Source organism: Catharus ustulatus, chromosome 5 (assembly GCF_009819885.2).
Source record: "Catharus ustulatus isolate bCatUst1 chromosome 5, bCatUst1.pri.v2, whole genome shotgun sequence".
NCBI classification, from domain to species: Eukaryota; Metazoa; Chordata; class Aves; order Passeriformes; family Turdidae; genus Catharus; species Catharus ustulatus.
In genome coordinates this window covers 68,244,279-68,263,784 of record NC_046225.1, presented here as the reverse complement: position 1 = coordinate 68,263,784, position 19,506 = coordinate 68,244,279, and the positions used below count along the sequence as shown (strand labels likewise).

At 40.8% G+C, this 19,506-nt stretch overlaps 1 protein-coding gene across 2 annotated transcripts in view; it reads right to left on the bottom strand.

Moving 5' to 3' along the window:
- Nucleotides 1-798: 798 nt before the first annotated feature.
- The window catches only part of MXD4 (MAX dimerization protein 4), a 41,410-nt gene continuing 22,702 nt past the window's right edge, over nucleotides 799-19,506 (bottom strand). For both annotated transcript variants that reach the window (XM_033059656.2, XM_033059655.2), the window contains exons 4-6: nucleotides 10,252-10,366; nucleotides 7,083-7,242; nucleotides 799-6,156 (exon numbers count right to left, since the gene is read on the bottom strand). In XM_033059656.2, coding sequence (XP_032915547.1) covers nucleotides 6,008-6,156; nucleotides 7,083-7,242; nucleotides 10,252-10,366 — 424 coding nt within the window. In that variant the 3' untranslated portion in view covers nucleotides 799-6,007. The remainder of the gene's footprint in view (nucleotides 6,157-7,082; nucleotides 7,243-10,251; nucleotides 10,367-19,506) is intronic.

Below are 19,506 nucleotides of genomic sequence, written 5' to 3'. Positions count from 1 at the left end.
TGATTATGTGAATTTCAAAGAAAAGTGTGATAGAAAAATTAGTTTACTATGCTTTGCACATGAGTATCTTACTAATTCAGCAGCTCGGCTTATTCAAATCAAATATAAACATATCAACTAGCTACTGGCCATGATTTCAATGTAAAACTACTATTTCTGTGTTTTTAAGATATCACTGTATTTATACCAACATGCATTGCAAACTGAAACACAAACCAGGGGATGTCACACACTGCACTGAGAGTAAATAATGTACTCCACAGAAGGATTTCAGCTCCGTCCCTCCTCTCATCTCTCATCAGCTGAAATGCTCATTTTTGTCTGGCTGCACATCACTTGTGATGAGACTTTCATATTTGACAAAATAAACATGCAGAACTTGTAGGCTGCCTTTTAATGCTTTTTTCCCTGTCTTGCATGGAGCTGAAATGATTTCAAGTATAATTACTTAGAACAGACACTAATGCATTTCAATTTGCACTTTGCAAACAGGTTAGTTTGTTTTCAGAAATGTAATAGTGGAAATTTATACAGCACCCATGGTCAGACACAAGTAAGATTAATGACTCTTGAGGCTTCAATGGGCCAGTGTGTGTAAAAGAACTCTGAGTAGCACCCCAATCTTCATACCATGCTATTAATTTGAACTGCTAAAACTCTGTGAGCTCCTTATGAAATAGCTGACATGAAATAAGCTGACATGTAGATTTGCAATATGTAAAGAACTGCAAAGAGAAGAAACACTGTACACAAAAAACAAGTGATGAAAGTTAAAAAGAAACCTGAGTAACACAACGAAAAGGTATAAAAATTTGTATTTATATTAGGACGAGATGATACAACACAATACTCTGTGTGCTACAGAATGTAGCAAGTGCCATGTACTTGTGTACAAATGAATCTGTATAATACAGTAAAATGCATCTCACAGACTATGAACCATTCCTTTGGCTCTGGGACCCAGAGGCTCTGGCACAGAACCCACGCACTAACACCTCTAGGTAACAATTTTACCAGTAAGCAGCAGAAGGCTCTCAGTCAGTGCTTCACCTGCACCAAAATTTTATCTTAAACATCCATAGTGCACAGACCCTTCCAATGCCATAAATCCTGTGTAACCAATTTATGCCTCTCGTGCAAAATGAAAGAAAGGAATTCTGAACTTGGGGCACCTTCACTCTGCTTTGCCAACAGGCAAGTCTCTGGCTGGCCATGCCTCCCCAGGAATCCTTTCCAGGAATTATTTACAATACTTCAGGCAGAGAGAACAGTCAAGGTGACCAAATGGTTTTTTCTGTTTCACAGATCCCTGGCATTTTAATTCTGGGTAGCTACAGAACACACTTGGATGTTTTCTTTACAGCTACCAGTTAACAACAGTGCATTTAGACAGTCACTTAAGCAAACTGGCAAAATTAATTCCTGATGTGTTTGCCCCATTAGTATTTGTAGGGAGTACAACTCTTCCTTAAAGGGTTCCTAAAGAATTCTTCCATCAATTTTGGAAAGTGTAAGTTAATGGATTAAATATCAGCATTGTTACTGGCTCATACCACACATAACCAATGGCCTCTACCATTTAAAACACATTTAACAGATTTATGAAAGAGTAATTTGTTTTGAAGACATTCCTTTATCAGCAGCATCATAAAATGAAATGTATAAAATTAATATTACTTAATTAAAAGCTGTGATGATGTGGTTCTTTTCAAAAATGTGTTTCTTTCCACATGGCTGATCTGCAAGGATGAAAAATTTCACCACTAATTACCAGTCTGTGAAAAAGTTGGTAAAATGGTGAAATAATCACTTGTCCAGGAGCAGAGACTGCTGTAAGTTCCTCCAGGAAAAGCAGGAATACCTGCCCAGAGCAGGCAGAGCCCACACTCATAACTTCACCTCTTTCTGTTGCCCAGTCCTCCTCTTTAGGCATTTTAAGTTCATCCACTGAAATGGGTTTTGCAAAGTGTACAGTCAGATGCTCAGAATACTGGTATTTATCACTGTAATTTATTTGAAGATCAATGAGTAACTTTTTTTTTTTTACTTCTATTATTATATGCATGTGGTATAGTTGAACCCATACTCAGCCATGTCAAAAATATAACACCACTGAAATCAGAGTCTTAATTCTGTCAGTTAAATCAAGTTAGATGTGTTAGATCTTAAGTCTTTTTTTTTTTTCCAACTCCAAATCTTATACTAATAAATTAGGATTGAAACTCATTTATAAACCCCACATGGAAAACTGTCCCTCTCATGGATTTTTGGGAGGCTTTTTTATTCTGTTTTAACCTGCTAAAACTCACTCTGAACCAAGTTTGTTCTTTGCAGAAGACAATACAGGATCCAGTCTCTGGTTAATAATGTGTTGCAGAGCTTTTACTGCCAAACCTGCTCTTTTCAGAAGATAAATAAATCAGCTGCAATGGGCCTGGCAAGGTACGTGCTGGGCACAGAGAGAATGGATGTGAAGGAGGATTCATCCTCTGAATTGCAGCGGAGAATATGCAGAAAGAACTAACAATTTTAGGCTGTTTTTTTTGTGCCTTCCTCCAGTGATGCCAGAGTGCAGGCACAGAGCTGGGTAAGAACTAATCCAGGAGCAATGCAGAGGCGTGTATCCTCCGACACCTGCGTGCTGCAAGGGAAAGCCCTTCCTTTCTTCTCCCCCAGGAAACAGGCCAAACCTCTGCGTCTCCAGAAAAAGAACTTGGTGATGACTTCATCTCTCCAGAGCCCCTTCCACAGAGAATAAGACCTAGCAGCCCTGTAATCCTGTCCCTGCTCCTTTTCCGATGTGGTAACTGCAGAGGAAATGGATGAGCTGAGCAGTGGCACCTCCTCGGCTGCTAAAAGCGCGGTCATGACAACACGGCAGAGCTGCCAAGGAGGTGGCAGCATTTAATCTTGCAGCCAGCAGTTTGTTTTTGCAGTCCCACTGTGGGCACAGGTACACTTATGTGCACGCATGGGGCACGCACACAAGCGCCCAGCTGAGAAAAAATAATGAAAATAACACTGTTTGTATCCCAAGGTGCTGTGGCCACAGCAGTGCTGCCCTGGCTGCTCAGCAGCAGGATCTGAAGGAATGTCAGAGCCCCACGGGACTGCAGCTCTGCTGCTGGGGACAGCCCAGCCCACAGAGCTGACCCTGGAACTGCTGGGCCATTGCCTCTAACGGGGCTGCTGCTGGCTGGGGACTGTGCCTGAAAATTCCACCTTAAATTGGGCTGTGCTTGAGGGAGAATGACACAGGCAGTATGGTGTCATTTTTCTTTACCAGCGTTAATAGCTCCCAGCTGTAATAACTGAAAAAGTAAAAACAAATAAGCCCTTTTTATTTCCACTCAAGATTATTCGAGTAATTTTTATTGAAAATATAAGATCTACAAAGCCATGGATACCCAGCGTGGAAGAACTCATTAAGTTAGCACATTCATCTTTAAAAGGAAAATTTCAGGTTGACCTAAGGTACAATAATGTTCAATTTAAAGTCTTGTTTTTCCTTCTGTAAGTTTCAAATCTCTTTTCATTAGGAGGTTCTGTGCAAGAGCTGCTTGTCATGAAAGGAAACACTTTACAATCCATGAATGTGTTCATTATATAATAAATGAACAGCAACAATATACTAGCCTCTTTTTTTTTTTTTTCCTGTTAACAGTCGTGTGTTAAAGTAAACTCTTTTTTTTTTTTTCCATGATTTGGAAATTAGTTACATATGCACCAAAGGAGCTAGTAATTTCTGCTGCTTGTCAGCTACACACAATGAGTATATTGCTGTGTGCTTTCCCCAACAATGAGGATTTTAGTAATATGCAAGGTGTATAGAATGTAATACCAAAACCTGCATCACAGAAAAGGTTAATTGTTTTCTTATTCAGCTGCCAGAGTTGATAACCTTAGGCCCCTCCCCAGAGCCAAAGTAGGGGTGGCCATCCATTAGGTTATGTAAATTAAATGTATACGTTTCCTTGTTGGCAAGTTCCAAGCAGTAAGCGAGAGTGCAAACAAGGATCTGTAAGCTGCCACAAAATGTATTCATATTTCTACTCCGTGTTGTAAGAGCCAAAGGGAGGACACGTATGTCAGATGTTGAAAGAACAACTGAACCTTTGCTTTTGATCATTATGGTCAGTCTGTCATGAGGTCTTGTATCCGAATGCTAAAAATGGCACCACACTTGGACATCCCATAGCCTTACACAGTACGGTTGTGTTTCCCAAGCCACTGAGCGCTGGTCTCACAGAGACCCTGACTTTATAAGCTAACAAAAAATAGATTTGGGTGCTGAAGAATCCAAGGGAGGGCTCATACAAAGACAATTAACCCTCGCACCAAAACCTAATTTCATGATTTTACTTAAAGCCACACTGAATCAGTTGTGAGAGGGTGAAGATATAAATACACCTCTCTGCTTCATCCATAAGAAGGTGGACAACTGACCATTTGAACACAGGGTCTTGAAACAAAGCTTAGTTGTCCTTTAAACAATGAAAAGGAGAGGCATACATAAATGGTCACCAAGGCACAATATGACAAAGGTGAAGAGTCCCTGAGACTCTGGTCTGGGTCTGTACCATTCCCCTCCTTATACAAGTAAATGAGAACATTTAGGAAAATATAATACAAAATCTCTTACAGGAAATATAGACTACACTTGCTAAAATCACTTCCCTAAAAGTGTTTATAGCTTTTTTCTTTTTTTTTTTTTTCAATTTTTTTTTCTTTTTTTTTCTTCTTTTTTTTTTTCTTTTTTTAAAAGACCTTCTTTAAACAGATAATGCAAAGACTGGTCCATTTTTTTCTTACCCGGCAAACCAAGCTCTAATGACTTCACTAAGCAGAAGTTGTATTAAAATACATCTTCATAGTATTGCTACAATTTGGGTAAATATGTTCTGAACAGCTTGATGAGTACTAAATAAACTTTGCTGTTTTACAGCATACATTTTAATTTTTTTGCACTTTTTTAAGAATAGAAAATGCAATTATAGTGTGCAAAAGAAAAAAAATTATCTTCTAGCTGAATACTGTAATTTTAAGCCATGCCTTCCATAAAAATGTATTGACATGTGTAAATAGAAGAAAAGAAAAAAAAATACAAGCAAACAGAGATTTCATTTCCTTGCAAGGAAAGATTAACTATCACAAACTGGATCACTTGAGTTCTGTATTCTTCAGAGAAAGAAATGAAAACAACAACCCATAAAACCACTGAAATGCTTCAAATGTCATCCATTCCACGGTAACAGGTTAAAACTGCCATGATGCTTTCTACTGCTCCCGTTAACATGGATAGAATGATTTGCTGCTGGTTGGATATTGAATACAAAAAGCAAAAGAAAGTTGAGATCATCCCACATGAAGTCATTATTAGAGCTGGCTTTTCCCCCGTTTTGAAGTACAGTAGTGACTTGTAAATACGACCTTTTCTAAAGATCATCCGAGATTTGAAGATTTATCTGCCTGCTTCACCCAAACAACAACTGCTGAAAGAATTTACTCTGTGGAGCCCACTATACAGTATTCAAAATGTTTTGGATTTGGGGTTTTTTTTCACAAAAAAATACCAGAAAAAGTAGTTTTAGGTTTTTTGTATCTCTGAATCACTACCACATTGTAGATTTCATTTATTCTTCCATGTTTGAAAATGGTTTCTGCAAAATCAAAATAAACTGTCAAACTCCCTTACACCATGCTTCCAACAGTTTGAATTTAATACTTCTTGAATGGAACGACATAATTTATTTCCTTTAATTTGCAGGATGGCTACATCAAGCTAGCTTTAAGTCACAACTGTACCTAACCACAGTTCTCTGCAGCAAACCCATGATTTACAATATCTAATATTGTGGTTACAGTGCAGGGAACCGTGGGGTAAGAAACCTCCATGTCAGAGTATTGTGGTTGGGGTTTCCCGGAAGAGTGGCAGTTGACACCTCTGGAATATTCATATATAAGTGCTTCAGTCAGATGGTCCTGAGTTGAGCGGGTAACTCAGGCACTATGAGAGCCTGGCATTCAGTCTGCGGGAATGTGTGTAACCTCCGTCACTCGAACCGCTCTGCAAACTGTAGTGGTCTTCAGCATCACTGGCACTTCCAATACTGTCCATTTCACCTGGAGTAAACTCCATTCCTTCAATGTCTACTTCTAAAGAAAACATAAGAAGGCACATTTTCAGAAAGTTGTAGCAACTAGTCACGGGCCAGTGTCAATCAACATCCAGTTGAAATCTGAATCACACTTCAGTTTTGATAATTAAAAGAAAATAAGAACTGGCACAGTAATTCCTGAGGAAAGGCATCTTATCCACCTGAGAATTAAAATCCCTTCTGTCCTCAGCCACATAAATATACTGCATGACATCAATACCAAATGCTGTCCCAGAACTGTTCCAACCTGCAGAAAGGTTGATTTAGAAAAAAGCTGGCCCTCAGAGGCTGCCATACTGCAGCACTGCCCATGGCAATTCCAACCATGCAGGTCTTGGCTGGCTGTGGTGTCCCCAAACCGAGCATTCAACCCCCTGGGCCCTGAAACAGCCGGCCTGGGGGACTGTTCCACACAGAAAAACTTCCAAGTGGGAAAATAAGAAATGGCAACAGCCAGCTTGACAAGCCATCTTAAATGAGAACCAAATGCAGAGAACCCTTGGTGATCATAGCACAGAAAATGTTTTAATATTTTAATATTTCACAATAAATGATGTGGAAATCATTTATTCACACAAATGAATTCAGCCAATTAAGAATTTTTTTTTCCACAAGAAAATATTATGTCAGCCTTACTAATAATTACACTAAAAATTCAAAACATGAAATGGTAATTGTTAAAAAAAAGGGCAAAAAAACCCATGCAGGATAAATAGCTTTAAAAATACACAAAATATTAACAGCTTCAAAACTGATTGTGAAAAAGACCTTTTTTCAAAGAATGTGAAAAAGATGTGTTAATTTTTTACTCTTCAAATCGCATTATGGAATAATTTTGTCTGGGTTTTGCTGAAAGCTCGATTTGCGTTCTCAAAGCTATTTCCTTGTTTCCCCAGTCCCTGTGGGAAGGCCTGGCTCAGTTACCTTGTTCAGAGTCAGTGGATATTGTTGATCCCATGCTGTCAGTGCGGATTCGCTCCATGCCCTGCACGGAAAGCTGCTCCAACCTGCGCTTGAGGTAGCGGTGCTCCCGCTGTAATTGTTCTTTAATATTTAGAGCTTTTCGGTCCTGTTCTTCCAATTTCTTAAAGGGAGAGAAACACAGTGAGCTGACAGCTTGTACCCCATGTCAAAGCATAAGGAACTTAAGGTCTTCTCGTAAATAGTAATTTGAAAGCAATTTAAATATTTTAATTAATTAATATTAAGTTAAAATGAAATTTAAAAGTGCAGGTTTTTAGTTAGCATTCTGTAGAGGTCAGTACAATTTTAGCAGGCTGAATTTGTTTCACAGTAAGATATATGGTTACAGGGGAAAAATTAACAATAATAAAAACATAAATCCCTCAGAGACTATCCTGCCACTAGCAGACATTCCTTGGTAAGACAGAATTATTGTTGCCTTGGTTGTGGGGAATATTTAAATCATTTTATCAGGCAAAACCAGCATCATCTTTGATAACTCAAGCACAGCTCAGGTTTCAGTAGGAACATAACACCTCTTTAGATGAGGCTCTTATTTCACCTATCACCATAAAGAAACCATCATGAGTTTCTGGATGTTCTCCCTCCTAACACAGGCCAAAATTTTAGCATTTAAAAAGCTTCATTAACAATAAGCAGTATTAATTATATATAGAAGAAGGAATTTACTAGAAAATATCTCTATTCTTGCATTTTTTTCCTTGAACTTATGCAAGTATTCTCTGATATCACCTATCAGTGGTATTAATCCAGAATTTCTCAGCAAACAGCCTGTAAAAAGAGCCTTCCACATGTCTACCTAAAATCTCCCCTCTGACAGAATAAAAGCACATATTAATTTTGCAAATAAAAAGAATACTTCACACCCAGTAAAATGTGCTGCACTGTTGGACCAAATGCAGTAACAAGAATAAAGTATCTTTTAGCATTTGAAGTGAGCCCTCTTCCAAATCACTGGTAGCCATTTAAAAAATTGACTATATAATTAGGGAAAAATTTGTAAGAGTATGATGGGATTAAAAGCATGAAGGATATCCAAATCAAAACACCCTTTTATTATTAAAAAAATTATCTATCTGATGCAGTAAATTACAGGTTGTAGCAGTAAAAGCACTTGTAAGAGTGAGCAGATTTCTCTGTGAGCTGTGTTTACATGATCACTGAGATTTAGGAGATGTGCAGGGAGTGAATACAGCTGCTGAAGATTCCTCCCTGCCTCTGAATGAACCTAGGCTTGCTTTTCTGAGGAGAGCAGGCTGGGACAGTGCACAGCAAAACACAAGCAAAATCCTTTCAGAGATTTTGCTGTTCCCATGCAAGCCTGAAATGAAAGTGTTTGAAAAAAATACTTGACACTCTTGAGTGGGGCAGTTTCCTGGCTCAATGAAATCTACCTTCTCCTGCCACATTTTCAGCCCCCTCCCAGGCAATACACTCTGTAGATAATGATCATAGGTGGATACACAATGTTATAATAGGAAAAGGGGTTGGTGCATCCATGTACAGAACAAACCAAATGTGCCCAATTGATCAGGCTTCCTTTTCCTGTATTTTCCTGGCTGCAATCCCAAACTCTAACAACTATTTTAGGAAATAACTCAGTGATTCATATCCAGGAGACTCAAAACCATCCAGTCTTTCCGAGCAATTTCAATATACGGGGGGCGTGCGTGTGTGGAAAGTGCAGAACTAATGACTGTGTTCAAATGCCAGCCAGGCACGGGCAGGCTCTGGCAGGGCAGGGGAGGGAGCTGACCTGACAATTAAATGCCAACCCAGTTAGGGCAGGTTCAGTTAAAAATCTTAAAAAGGAAGTTAAACTTCAGTCTCGGTTTTCAGAAAACGAGTACTTGGTGCTGTGCAAGACGGATCTGGAAAGAATCTGTTCCCAGCTTTTTTTATCAGCAGCTGAAATGGTAACTACAGGGCTAATCTCACACACTCGCCACTTGTAAAAACAGTTTTTCAATTTGTATGCATAAGCCCATGATAGGGGGGCAGCCCAAGACAAAAACCACATGCAGTGCCTTTCATGCATGTTAGCCTGAATTATAAACAAGAGGCCAAAATCTCAAATGGTAAAAACAGGGGTTGCCCAGCTGGAGTAAATGTGCTTAGAAGTGCTGAAAAAGTAGCTCTGTAAACTTGTTCACAAGAAAGATTTTGCTTAAATTAATCTTTATTTCTTCATATGAATCACACCCATTTCTGTAACTGCAGTGAATCTTAAAGCTGTGCATCAGCAGGTTGTTCTCCAAAATATTCCAAGATTACTGGCAGTGTTCAATTTTGCCTGACACTTTTCTTGACCTGTTTCTCTGTAACACTGAAAAAATGCCAGATGAGTAATTATAGTCCTGGACACAGAGGCAGAAACCTGTTCTTTAACTTTTACATTTGAATACCTCTTTGTCTTATTTCTGCACATAACCCTGTTCCCTGAAAACAATGACAGTGAAAATGGGAGTGAAGGTGTCTTTAGAGAGAGGAGGCCTGAGGAATAATCTCCTTTGAATTCCCTGTGCACATGTAGAACCTGCACTGCTGCTGGATCATAGGTGAGATTTGAGGCTGTTTTTTGTTTTAAACTTGTAACCAGGGTAGCACCAACTAACAGGAGATCGCATTTAAATTTTTGTTTCATTTAAATAAGAATCTAGTCAACAAAATGTTAATGGGGATAAGGCTCACTAATAGATATGATCTTTTGGATTCCATTACTTTTTTTCATCATGAATGGATTTGGTTTTTTTACATTTAAAACAATGCAGTACAATGCTACTCTGCTCACTTCTTAAAAAATAAATATACTAATCAAAGAACAGCTTTGATAGATTTTTTTACAATTATAGTGTAAATCATTAAATACATTAGTTAGTAACTAAGCAGAAATCAGAAAATCACTGTTTTATATATTTGAGATGCTAAATTGCAAAACACTAAACTTTGACACTGTGACTGAAATCCCTGCAAGTAATAAAGGCCAATAAATCCAGAAGATTGGACATATGGATCTGGATTTTGTGTGAAAATTTGTTTCCTCTCTATGGATACACATTCTGGAAGAATCTCCCTTAAAAGAAATAAGAAGATGGATGAATGTTTTTACCTTGATATGCATCTTAGCTCTTTTCAACAGACTTAGAGTGGTGTGTCTGGTGCTGTCCGGCCCGAGAGGCACAAGCTGTTTTAGCTGTTCCAAATATAGCCGGAGTTTAGCCCGCCTGCAATCATTAAAAACGGAGAGCGTTGTAGTGGAGTTGCACCCGAACAGAATATCCTCTATGCAAACACCATCTGTTTGCAGGATCTCTGTGCACAACTCGAGTCAACGGTGGCTTCCTTTCCCCTCCCTTTGGCAACGTTTCAGACTGAAAGGTCACTCGAAATGCAGTAATGCTGCTTGGCACACTCCGACAGGAGGCTCGTACCTGTATTCCAAAGCAGTTTGCTCAGCCTGGTCAGTCCCACCTTAAGCAAAGTGGGATCTCAGACATCCAGGCAAGGCTGCACACTCAGCCTATGGCTGGGCAAGGAGAAAAACCTGGGATTTTGCTCCGATGCAGTGATTCCTGCAGGCACAGCCAGAGCTCTGGGCAGCTGCAAACCCTGATCCCCCTCTCCCCATTCCTATCCCTGCCTGCTGCAAGAGGACACACTCCAGCTATGCAAGCTGAGGGCACCCATGCAGCTCTTCACAGCTCAGAGCTGTTCCCAGCCATGGTTTATCAATGTATTTTAACAGGGAGGTCCTGATGCCCTTTCTCCTCCCTTCTACTGACCCACAGTTCCCCCAGAAGGTGACACTCTTCCTCTCACTGTACAGTGTTCATTATAAACACACAGGAAAAACACTTCCAGCCGTGTTCCTCAACAACAGGGTCCTGCTTCCTCTGTTACTCCCTTCCAAGTATCACTACTGCTGCTCTCAACCATCTCTCCTGTACTACTGCCATTAACCTATAGTAAAAAGAGGATGAACACAGTACTATTTCTACAAATGTTTTCCCAACTAGAAAGCAGCAATACAGCAGTCCATGAAGCAGTTGCTTGACCTTTCCAAAACAAGGCAGTAGCCAACCAAAGAGCCACATGCAAGTGTGCTTCTACAGTTCCATCCTGAAGAAAATCTCTCCTGGTTTTAATTCACAGCCCTTGAACAGGAATTCACACGGTTCTGCAATGAGATAGAAATGGATGTGGAAGTGCTTCCATGAGTAACGACTTTTCTCCTCTCTGCCAGCCTGCTACAGGCTGAGCAAAGCAATGACCTGGAGCTGACATGGCCCTCACAGCCTTAAGGATAACTGAAGCAGATCACAAGTGTGAGGTGAATAATTATATTTTTCAAATTTGCTCAATGCATGAAGGAAACATGGCAGGGAATTCAACACTTCTGATCAAGAATGAACTTTCCTTTGAACAATGAGTTCAGAACCACAGTCCAGCATCAGTGTTGAAATGCAGCTGAAGAGGATTTAATATGCACCAAATGACAAATTACACGTGTGGAATTGGAATGATTAGTGTAATGTGAAAACAGCATTAGAATTAATGGTGAAAAAACCCAAAGCAAAAGTAGAATCTAATACAGAACAGTAATGACTACATACTCACACATTTACTTCTGTCTGCCTATAAATCTGCAGTGTACTAGGTAAAAAATCTCAAGGCATTTCCATAAATTTTTAATTTTTTCTTCAAGCCATTTAGAGAAAAAGGATTTTTGGTGAAAATATAATTCACAATAGAAAATTCATGACAGACCTTTAGTTTAAGCCTGGGGTTTGTTTTTAAATACATGGTCCTAAACTTAAGCATCTAAATGCTTCTATTTAAACACCACCAACAAAGACTGGCCCATCAGTATCACAAAAATAGGCCCATCAGATCCCCTGAGGCTGCTACCTTAAACTGGGATATCAGTCTTTAAAATAATGGAATACCCAAATTAGGGACTACTGGTATTTATACAGAAACTCTTAATGAGGCAAAATTTTATTTCTGCATCTGTAATCTCTAATAACTATCTGGCTGGATTTGTGTTTTATATACAAAAACTTGCACCAGGGACTAAATTCAAATAATCTCTTTGTTTTCTAAATGGCCTCTGAGCATACACACGAGTCTGCGTCACTCAGTCTAACCTGGATACAACTGTATTGAGACTGATGACAAGAAAGTGGGGACTGAAGGAGGAGGAGGATGTGGGAAGGAAGAGGAGGAGGATAATATCAAATAGAGAGATAAACAGCTAGAAATGGAATGAGCAATATACTTGAAGCAATTAAAAGTCTGATAAGGAATATACAGAACTGTTGATCTGAGATTTACTTACAATTAATTCTGGACAACATTAAGTAAACCAGACTACCTACTAAACTTATTTGCCTCTTGCTATTTGAGGAAAGTCTGCTTACCACAGGGAGAAGAAAGTAAGGCTTTAGTGCACTTCCTTGCCATCAGCTGGGGAGTTCACAGAAACATTGCCAAGGTTCACAGGAGCACGGCTGTGTGCCTTTTTTAAGCACAAACTCTTTTATGTTACCTGCCAGCCCAGTAGAGCAGGACTTTACAGATGTGCCATGAAGAACATGGCACTGAATCTAAGAAGAGTATTTTGAGTGACTAGTGAGAAGAATTAAGAGCTGAATATTAACAAAACTGCTTTAAGGCTTTTTCAGTACTACCAACTAATATTGATAGCAGTAAATGTAATAAACACACTTGCTGAAAGACCTCCTCTAACTTCACCTTTTTTTCTTAAAAGCACTTTTTCTTTCATCTAATTACTCAACACCTATGAATCCATTACAGATTTTAAAGCATAAGTTTTACACAGATCTTTACATAAATGCAGACATGTTTATGTGACTAATTCATGTATTATAATTAATGGCATAGATTGTGAATGTACAAAAAGAAAACCAGCCCAACACAATTCCTCTGGTACTGGAGTAAATATTCCCATATTTTTCATCTTGCACATCTTAGAAAAAACTGTAAGAATGTAAGAAAACATTTCAGGCATGTTACGTTAACACATCACACCAGCAGGAACAAGGGACTCAAACTTCACAGCAGATAAGTTGTCTCATGCAGACTCTGCCAGCACTAATTTCTCTTTTTTCTGCAGGGACCTGACAGCTTTTGCTTTTCCTCGGCTGCCTGTGACCACAGGAGGAGGGAAAGGCACTCACAGAGGTAATCACAGCCAGAGCTGCTTTGTGTTTTGCAGCTCACGCCTTAAATTCCACCTAAAAAAAATAACTAAACAAAAGGAAAAGAAAAAAAAGCAGCCTGGTGTCAGAGCAGCAGGGTAACAGTCTCTGTGCATTAAACATGGTTGAAGTTGGGTATTTTTGCTCTGCTCCAGCTTCCCACCCCAGCACTTTGCTCACACCCAGTGTGGTATCAGGCCTGGACACCAGAGCTGACAGCAGAGAGCACTTTCCTCACCTCCTGTGGATGCACAGAAATATCCCCTGATCACTGGTACTGATTTCATCTGAGAAGGAGGGGATCTAAAAAATGCCATCCAAAATCCAAATCTATCCGTGTTTTGGGTGTAGCCCCACATATGGAGAGGTGCATGGGTGCCCAGTCTGATTATTCACATTGTCCTTTGTGCCAGATGATAAAGGAGTTTCAGATGTTCAAGACTCCAGTGTTACTCCATAAACAAGTTCACAGCAGGATCCTCTGAGTCTGCTTTACAGCTCTTCTAGGGCTTGATAAGCCCAGGCTGGTCAGCATTCCAGGGCAGTGGCCATGTCTGGCAGCTGTCCCGTGGTTCCTCACATTCACATAAAGGACAAAGCCACCTGCTGACAGCTGACCCAAAGGCTACCAGCAGGAACTGCCTTCCGCTGGTTTTGAATCCACATAAGCCAGGATGGGCAGCAGAGGCAGGGGTTTCAGAGCCCATGGCAGAATGAACCCTGGAGCCCCACAGCTTGGGGGGACAAAGCAGCAAGAAGGTGTTATTAGGAATTTTCCTACAGAACAAGGACATCCACCAGAAGACATCACAGGAAGACCACTCACTGACTCTGGTCCTTGGGTACTCCAGTTTGCTCAAGTGTTTGGCTATGAAAAGGCAGGTTCACCACTTCTCAAAGAAAGGGTTGCCATACAAAGATACATTAAGATCTCTGACCCTAATCAATTTTAAAATTGTGTTAAATTAGTCTGTTAAATAATAGTCAATAAGCTTTGCTGCATATATGAAATCCCAGATGGACATCCAAACAGGACCAAGAAATTAAATACTAAGATGCAGGGAAAAAAAAAAAAAAAAGAAACAAGAAAGTTAATTGTTCACCCTGGATAATCTTCATTCCAAGGAAACTGCAACAACTCCAAGAAATTCCTACAACTACTTGACAGGCAGTTGCAATGGGAACAAAACACTTCTTTGTAGGGCTAAATAATACAACAAAAGCCAATGGCTGTGAATTCAGAGGTTCAGAATGGACATGGGGAAACAAATTTTTTATTGGGGCAGTGGTGCACAACCAGACTAGGTTGCCAGAAAGGCATCCTAGGAGGTTCTTAAAAATTTACCCAGCAGAGCCATAAACATTCACAGACATACACTCATGTCTGTGAACATGTAACTCCAAGATTGCCCGTAACCCTTCAGCATTTGACTCCCAAGACTGCTCCTATTCATGTACCTGCAAAACATCCACAGCTGTGCGGCTTAAACCCGTGCCACTCTGGTTGACAGAATGCTGGTAGGTTTGTGGAGGGACCTGATCCACTGCAGCCTTTCCACAGGGGCTCTCCAGAGCTTTTTCAGGTCCAGCACAGCAGAGAGAAATGGCCTGCAGCCAGTCAGACAGCAGATAGCTGCTCAAGCAGTAGTTTTTTGACAGCAGCAAAGGTGTGTTTCCTAAACCATTCAAGTATAAATCTACAGGCTTTATTTAGAGGCCACTGAGCTGCACAAAGCCAGCTGCAAAGGCAAGGTGCATATCCCAAAAAGCTACTCAGTCCTCAGCATGGCATGCCTCAGCCAGGTCCTGGTGACGTTAAATGGCCACAGTAACTCACGAGATAGAGTGACAGCACTGAGTTCCCCTGAAATGTGTGCCTGCCCATGCTGGCACCCCAGCTGGGCACTCCCTGCAAACAAGCTTCCAACAGCCCTCCACGTGTTTATGGTAGTAGCACGGGGTGGCATTTCCTGGAAGCTGCCAAAGACAAACAGTTCCCACTGCTGGCATGGTGTTCCTGACTGCCAGAGGTCACCTGCTGGAAGTGTCAGAAGGGCTAGGCTCATCTATTTCTGAACAATTGTGAGCAAGAGCATAAAACTCACTACAGAGAAGTCAAATTCATGATAAGTGTTTACCTTGCACATCCTCCAGGTCTCACTCCACAACCCCCATGCTGCACAAGAATGGCTCTCACATGTTCCCATTCTCTGCTGACCCAGAGCTGGCTGTAGAAAGGAATTAGCAACTCCACCAGCAGTTTGCCATCCTGTGGGGAGTCCCAGAACAGTTCTGTCTGGTCCACACCTGCTCCCTGCTACTCACAGATTGCCCAGTCTGGCAGTGGAGCTGTCCTAGCCTTACTGGCAGCAAGGATCTGGAAGGTTAGGAAATGCCCCAAAAAGCCACTAAATGTCCATATTCCCACACTGCATGCCCTGAATTTCCCTTCATGCTGGCTGCAGCAGAAGTTGGCTGGGTTAGATGTGATGGTGTTGCTTCCACATGCACAGCCCACCAGCACAGCACCGTGCACCACTGAAGCAGACATGAAACAATGCTGGCCTCCAGCAGGCCCTAGCTGTGCTTTCTGTAGGGTGCCTGAGTGCTGAAAACACTTGTGTGGCTGAACATGTGTCTGTGTTTCAGATGTCCCAATTTTATTCCACTAAACTAGCTTTGTGTACAGGAGGTTGACATACTGCTAGATCTATTTGGTGCTCTTCTAAAAAGAAAAGGACACTACAGATCAAACTCAAGCAATGCAATCACTACAAGCCACACCAGTGAGAATAACTGATGGATTGGAAATATATGTAAAAATTAAAAATTTGTCATTTCTTACAGACAGCATCAGACCCTATCACAATGCAAATTCAGTACAAACTTAATAAAAAACTAAACCCCTTAATAATAACTTCAAAGAATAAAAACATATTTGAAATTAATATAGAAGACACATTATTACAAACTGGACAGAGTTACCTAAGCATTTCAGATTCCTTCTCTAATGTTTCACATTTTTTTCCACATTCAAACCTATCCTGGTGCTGTGCAATGAAGTTAATACACAAAGGTTTAAATATAGAGCAGTTACTAAATTTTTCATTGTTGCATAATGACTATGTAATCTGGCTTAATAATGTGCATAGGGTAAAGTCAGAGAAGAATCTCTGCACCAAAAATTCACTTCTGGAGTCAAATGTTATCCAGATACACTATGAACCAAAACAGTCTGACCTGAGCTCACGACTTTGGGTCAGAGACACCAGCAGTGAACTAATGGTTGTGTTTCCTCCTTAAAGCATGATGATTTTATCTCCCTACCAGACATGAAATTCAGCATAAAATACAGAAGTGAGCTAACTGCAATTGTAAGACAGTCATGTTTTTACAGGAAGACTCTTCACACATTTATTTATGAAATGCAAATACCTGCATACAGGGAGCACTTGAGTTTTAGACAGAATCAGCAAAGAGAAGCTCAGGATACTTTGTGACATGCAGCAGGTCAGGATGAACACAGCATCATTACTCATAAACATTATTTCAAAGTTTTAAAAAATGCAGAAATGCAGCAGTAAAAACTTCCCCAGTGTGACTTCAGGGTTCACCTGCCACCAAGGTAAAACAAGGGCAAGAAACTCTGGCTGCCTTGTGATACCAGTTTCAATCCCTTCTTACTGGAGCTTGACACAAGGCAACATCTTAAGGGCTGCAGCTCTTTTTACTCTGTGCACAGGCACACTCTAAAGTGGTGGCCGAATTTTACTGTAAATGGTACTGAAAATTTAATATGTTCATATTATTTTATGTAGTCCTGGTTATCATGGCCACATATGCAATGTTGGTAATCATGTAATTATACACCCAATTCTGCTTGGTAGAAGCTGCTACTCAAGCATACTTGCCTCACTCCTCTAAGCTAACACTTTCATTAAAGTGTCAGGAATTACATATTTACAGCTCTACAAGACTTTCTGTAAGCTACCAAAGATGACAATGTACTAATTAAAACACATTTGTTTACAAAGGCATTTAAAGAGATTATTTGTAAGCTTCCATCTTATGAAATCACAGAAATTCAATCAGATAAATGGTTCTAAAGAAACCTATTTATTAATGGTCCAAACAGTATTTAGCACATATCCAGCAAAATATTGAACATAATGGAAGATAACAACCCTCCACTGCAATAAAAAATCCTGTTTCTTTCAGATTTATTTCACTCAGAAACACTTTTAATACTTTCTCCTCTACAAAGGATACCTCAAATACTTCTCTTTTTTTCTGAAGGATGCTCTAGCTCACACTTGAGCTGCACAATCTATTTCAGCTACACAACAAATATGCTTTAGTGAAAAGGAAAGAAAACCATCTTAGTATTAAAGCACTGTACCATAGCAAGGCACCCAGTGTGCAGATTGCTCTGAGATGTGTGAAAAGCTTGCTCACAGCTGAGTGCCTTGGAGTCAAACCCAGAAAATGCAGTCCTGCTCTTACAGCAAACCTCTCGCCTTTTTATTATCCAAGGAAAGATAAACCAAACACCAGTGTGTTCTGCAGTAAGCTGGGGGTCTTTTTCATGTTAAAAACAAATGCCTGAAGTTTGTATGCTGGTGAAGGCATTTTTTGTCTGTATCTAACACCTCATAGGGCTTCTGCAACTAAATTCAGCACTAAAGCCCATGTGGAAACTAACAGGCAGGAAGAGCAGTGAGTGCCTAATTGCAGTGATTGTTAGTGAATTAAATGAAACAGCCCCACAATGAGTACAACTGCCTGCTTTATTTACTGTGGTATTAACTGGGAGTTTCATCTTCAATATGCATTTCCAGCATGCTGAATACTTGTGTGCATCTGCTCTGCTGAACTGAAAGCAGACACATTGCTTTAGCAGCCAAGTGGTCTTGGGGTACCTTGGAAGTGTCCAAACAAGGGATAACCAGGGCTGCAAGTGCCCCCTTCCAGCACAAGATTTCAGAGTCAGTGCTGCTCTGGACTTATCTGCAAGTTTTCATGTGAATAATGCTCAGCATTTCTGGTGCTGTCCCTAATGCTAAGGAAATAGAAGAAAAACCTCTGCTGCCTGTTAACACAGCCTATGATTTCCATGTTTTGTGCATTTTATCACTTTGAAAAATATTTTAGTTTTTTTACACTATATTTAAATGCACACCACAGCACTTCCAGTGCATTTTATTTACTTTCCCTTAGTGCCACTTCAGCTGAGTGCAGAGTCCACACTTGACCTTTACCTTTTCACCTTTGAAAACATGGCACTTGTTCACGTTTTAGAACATATACCTGGAACCAGAGCTTACTCCTACACCTTTCAGTACACATAAGTTAATGGAAGCATCTGCAGTGCCACAAATGCATGCATTTTTGGCCAGCTAAGCCTCTTGGCAGCAGCACACATAAAGCTAGCTGGGAAGCAAACGGAGGACAGGTGAATAGTGGCTGGTCTGTGAGAGGGATGCTGCTGAGTCCTGAAAGAGGGAACACCTGGCAGACCTTGCTGCCCTGTTGCCTCCTTGGTCTCTCCCTCCATTAGCCATCCCTCCAGTAGCTTCTTGCTGAATGCAGTGACAGTTACAAGCACTGGGCTACATCAACATTTCCTCATCTCTCAAAATGCCCACAAGGAGACTTTGATGCACTTTATGCTCTGGTTCTTACCAGAAGGTGAGCTGTGGTTACCCATGTGCTGCCACAAGCCAGGGACATCAGCTAAGACAGGCAAATGATAGCAGCTCCCAAGGCTTGCTTGGGGCTGGAATGATGCTGCAAAGCACAACAGCAGCACGAGAGACCTGAGCAGGAGCCTCAGCAGCTGGGGGCTGGCCAGACTGCCCACGTGCTGTCCCTTCAGGAATGTACCTGGCAGCAGAAGCAGACAGACTGATGAGTGTCACAGAGTCACATCTGACTCTGGCCAGCAGAAGAAATAAAAGCCCTGTGGCACAGTTAGTGCCTGTTGTACTGCTCCTCAGCCTTCTCCCACTCGAGCTCTCCTGCCTGCAAAGTGAGCAGGAGCTGTCAGAGGCGTGCGAGGTGTGACGGATGCGTCACAGGACGGTGCACGCTCACCCACGTACCCACACCGCCCGCAGACCAGCCAGCAGCACAGGAGCCACTCA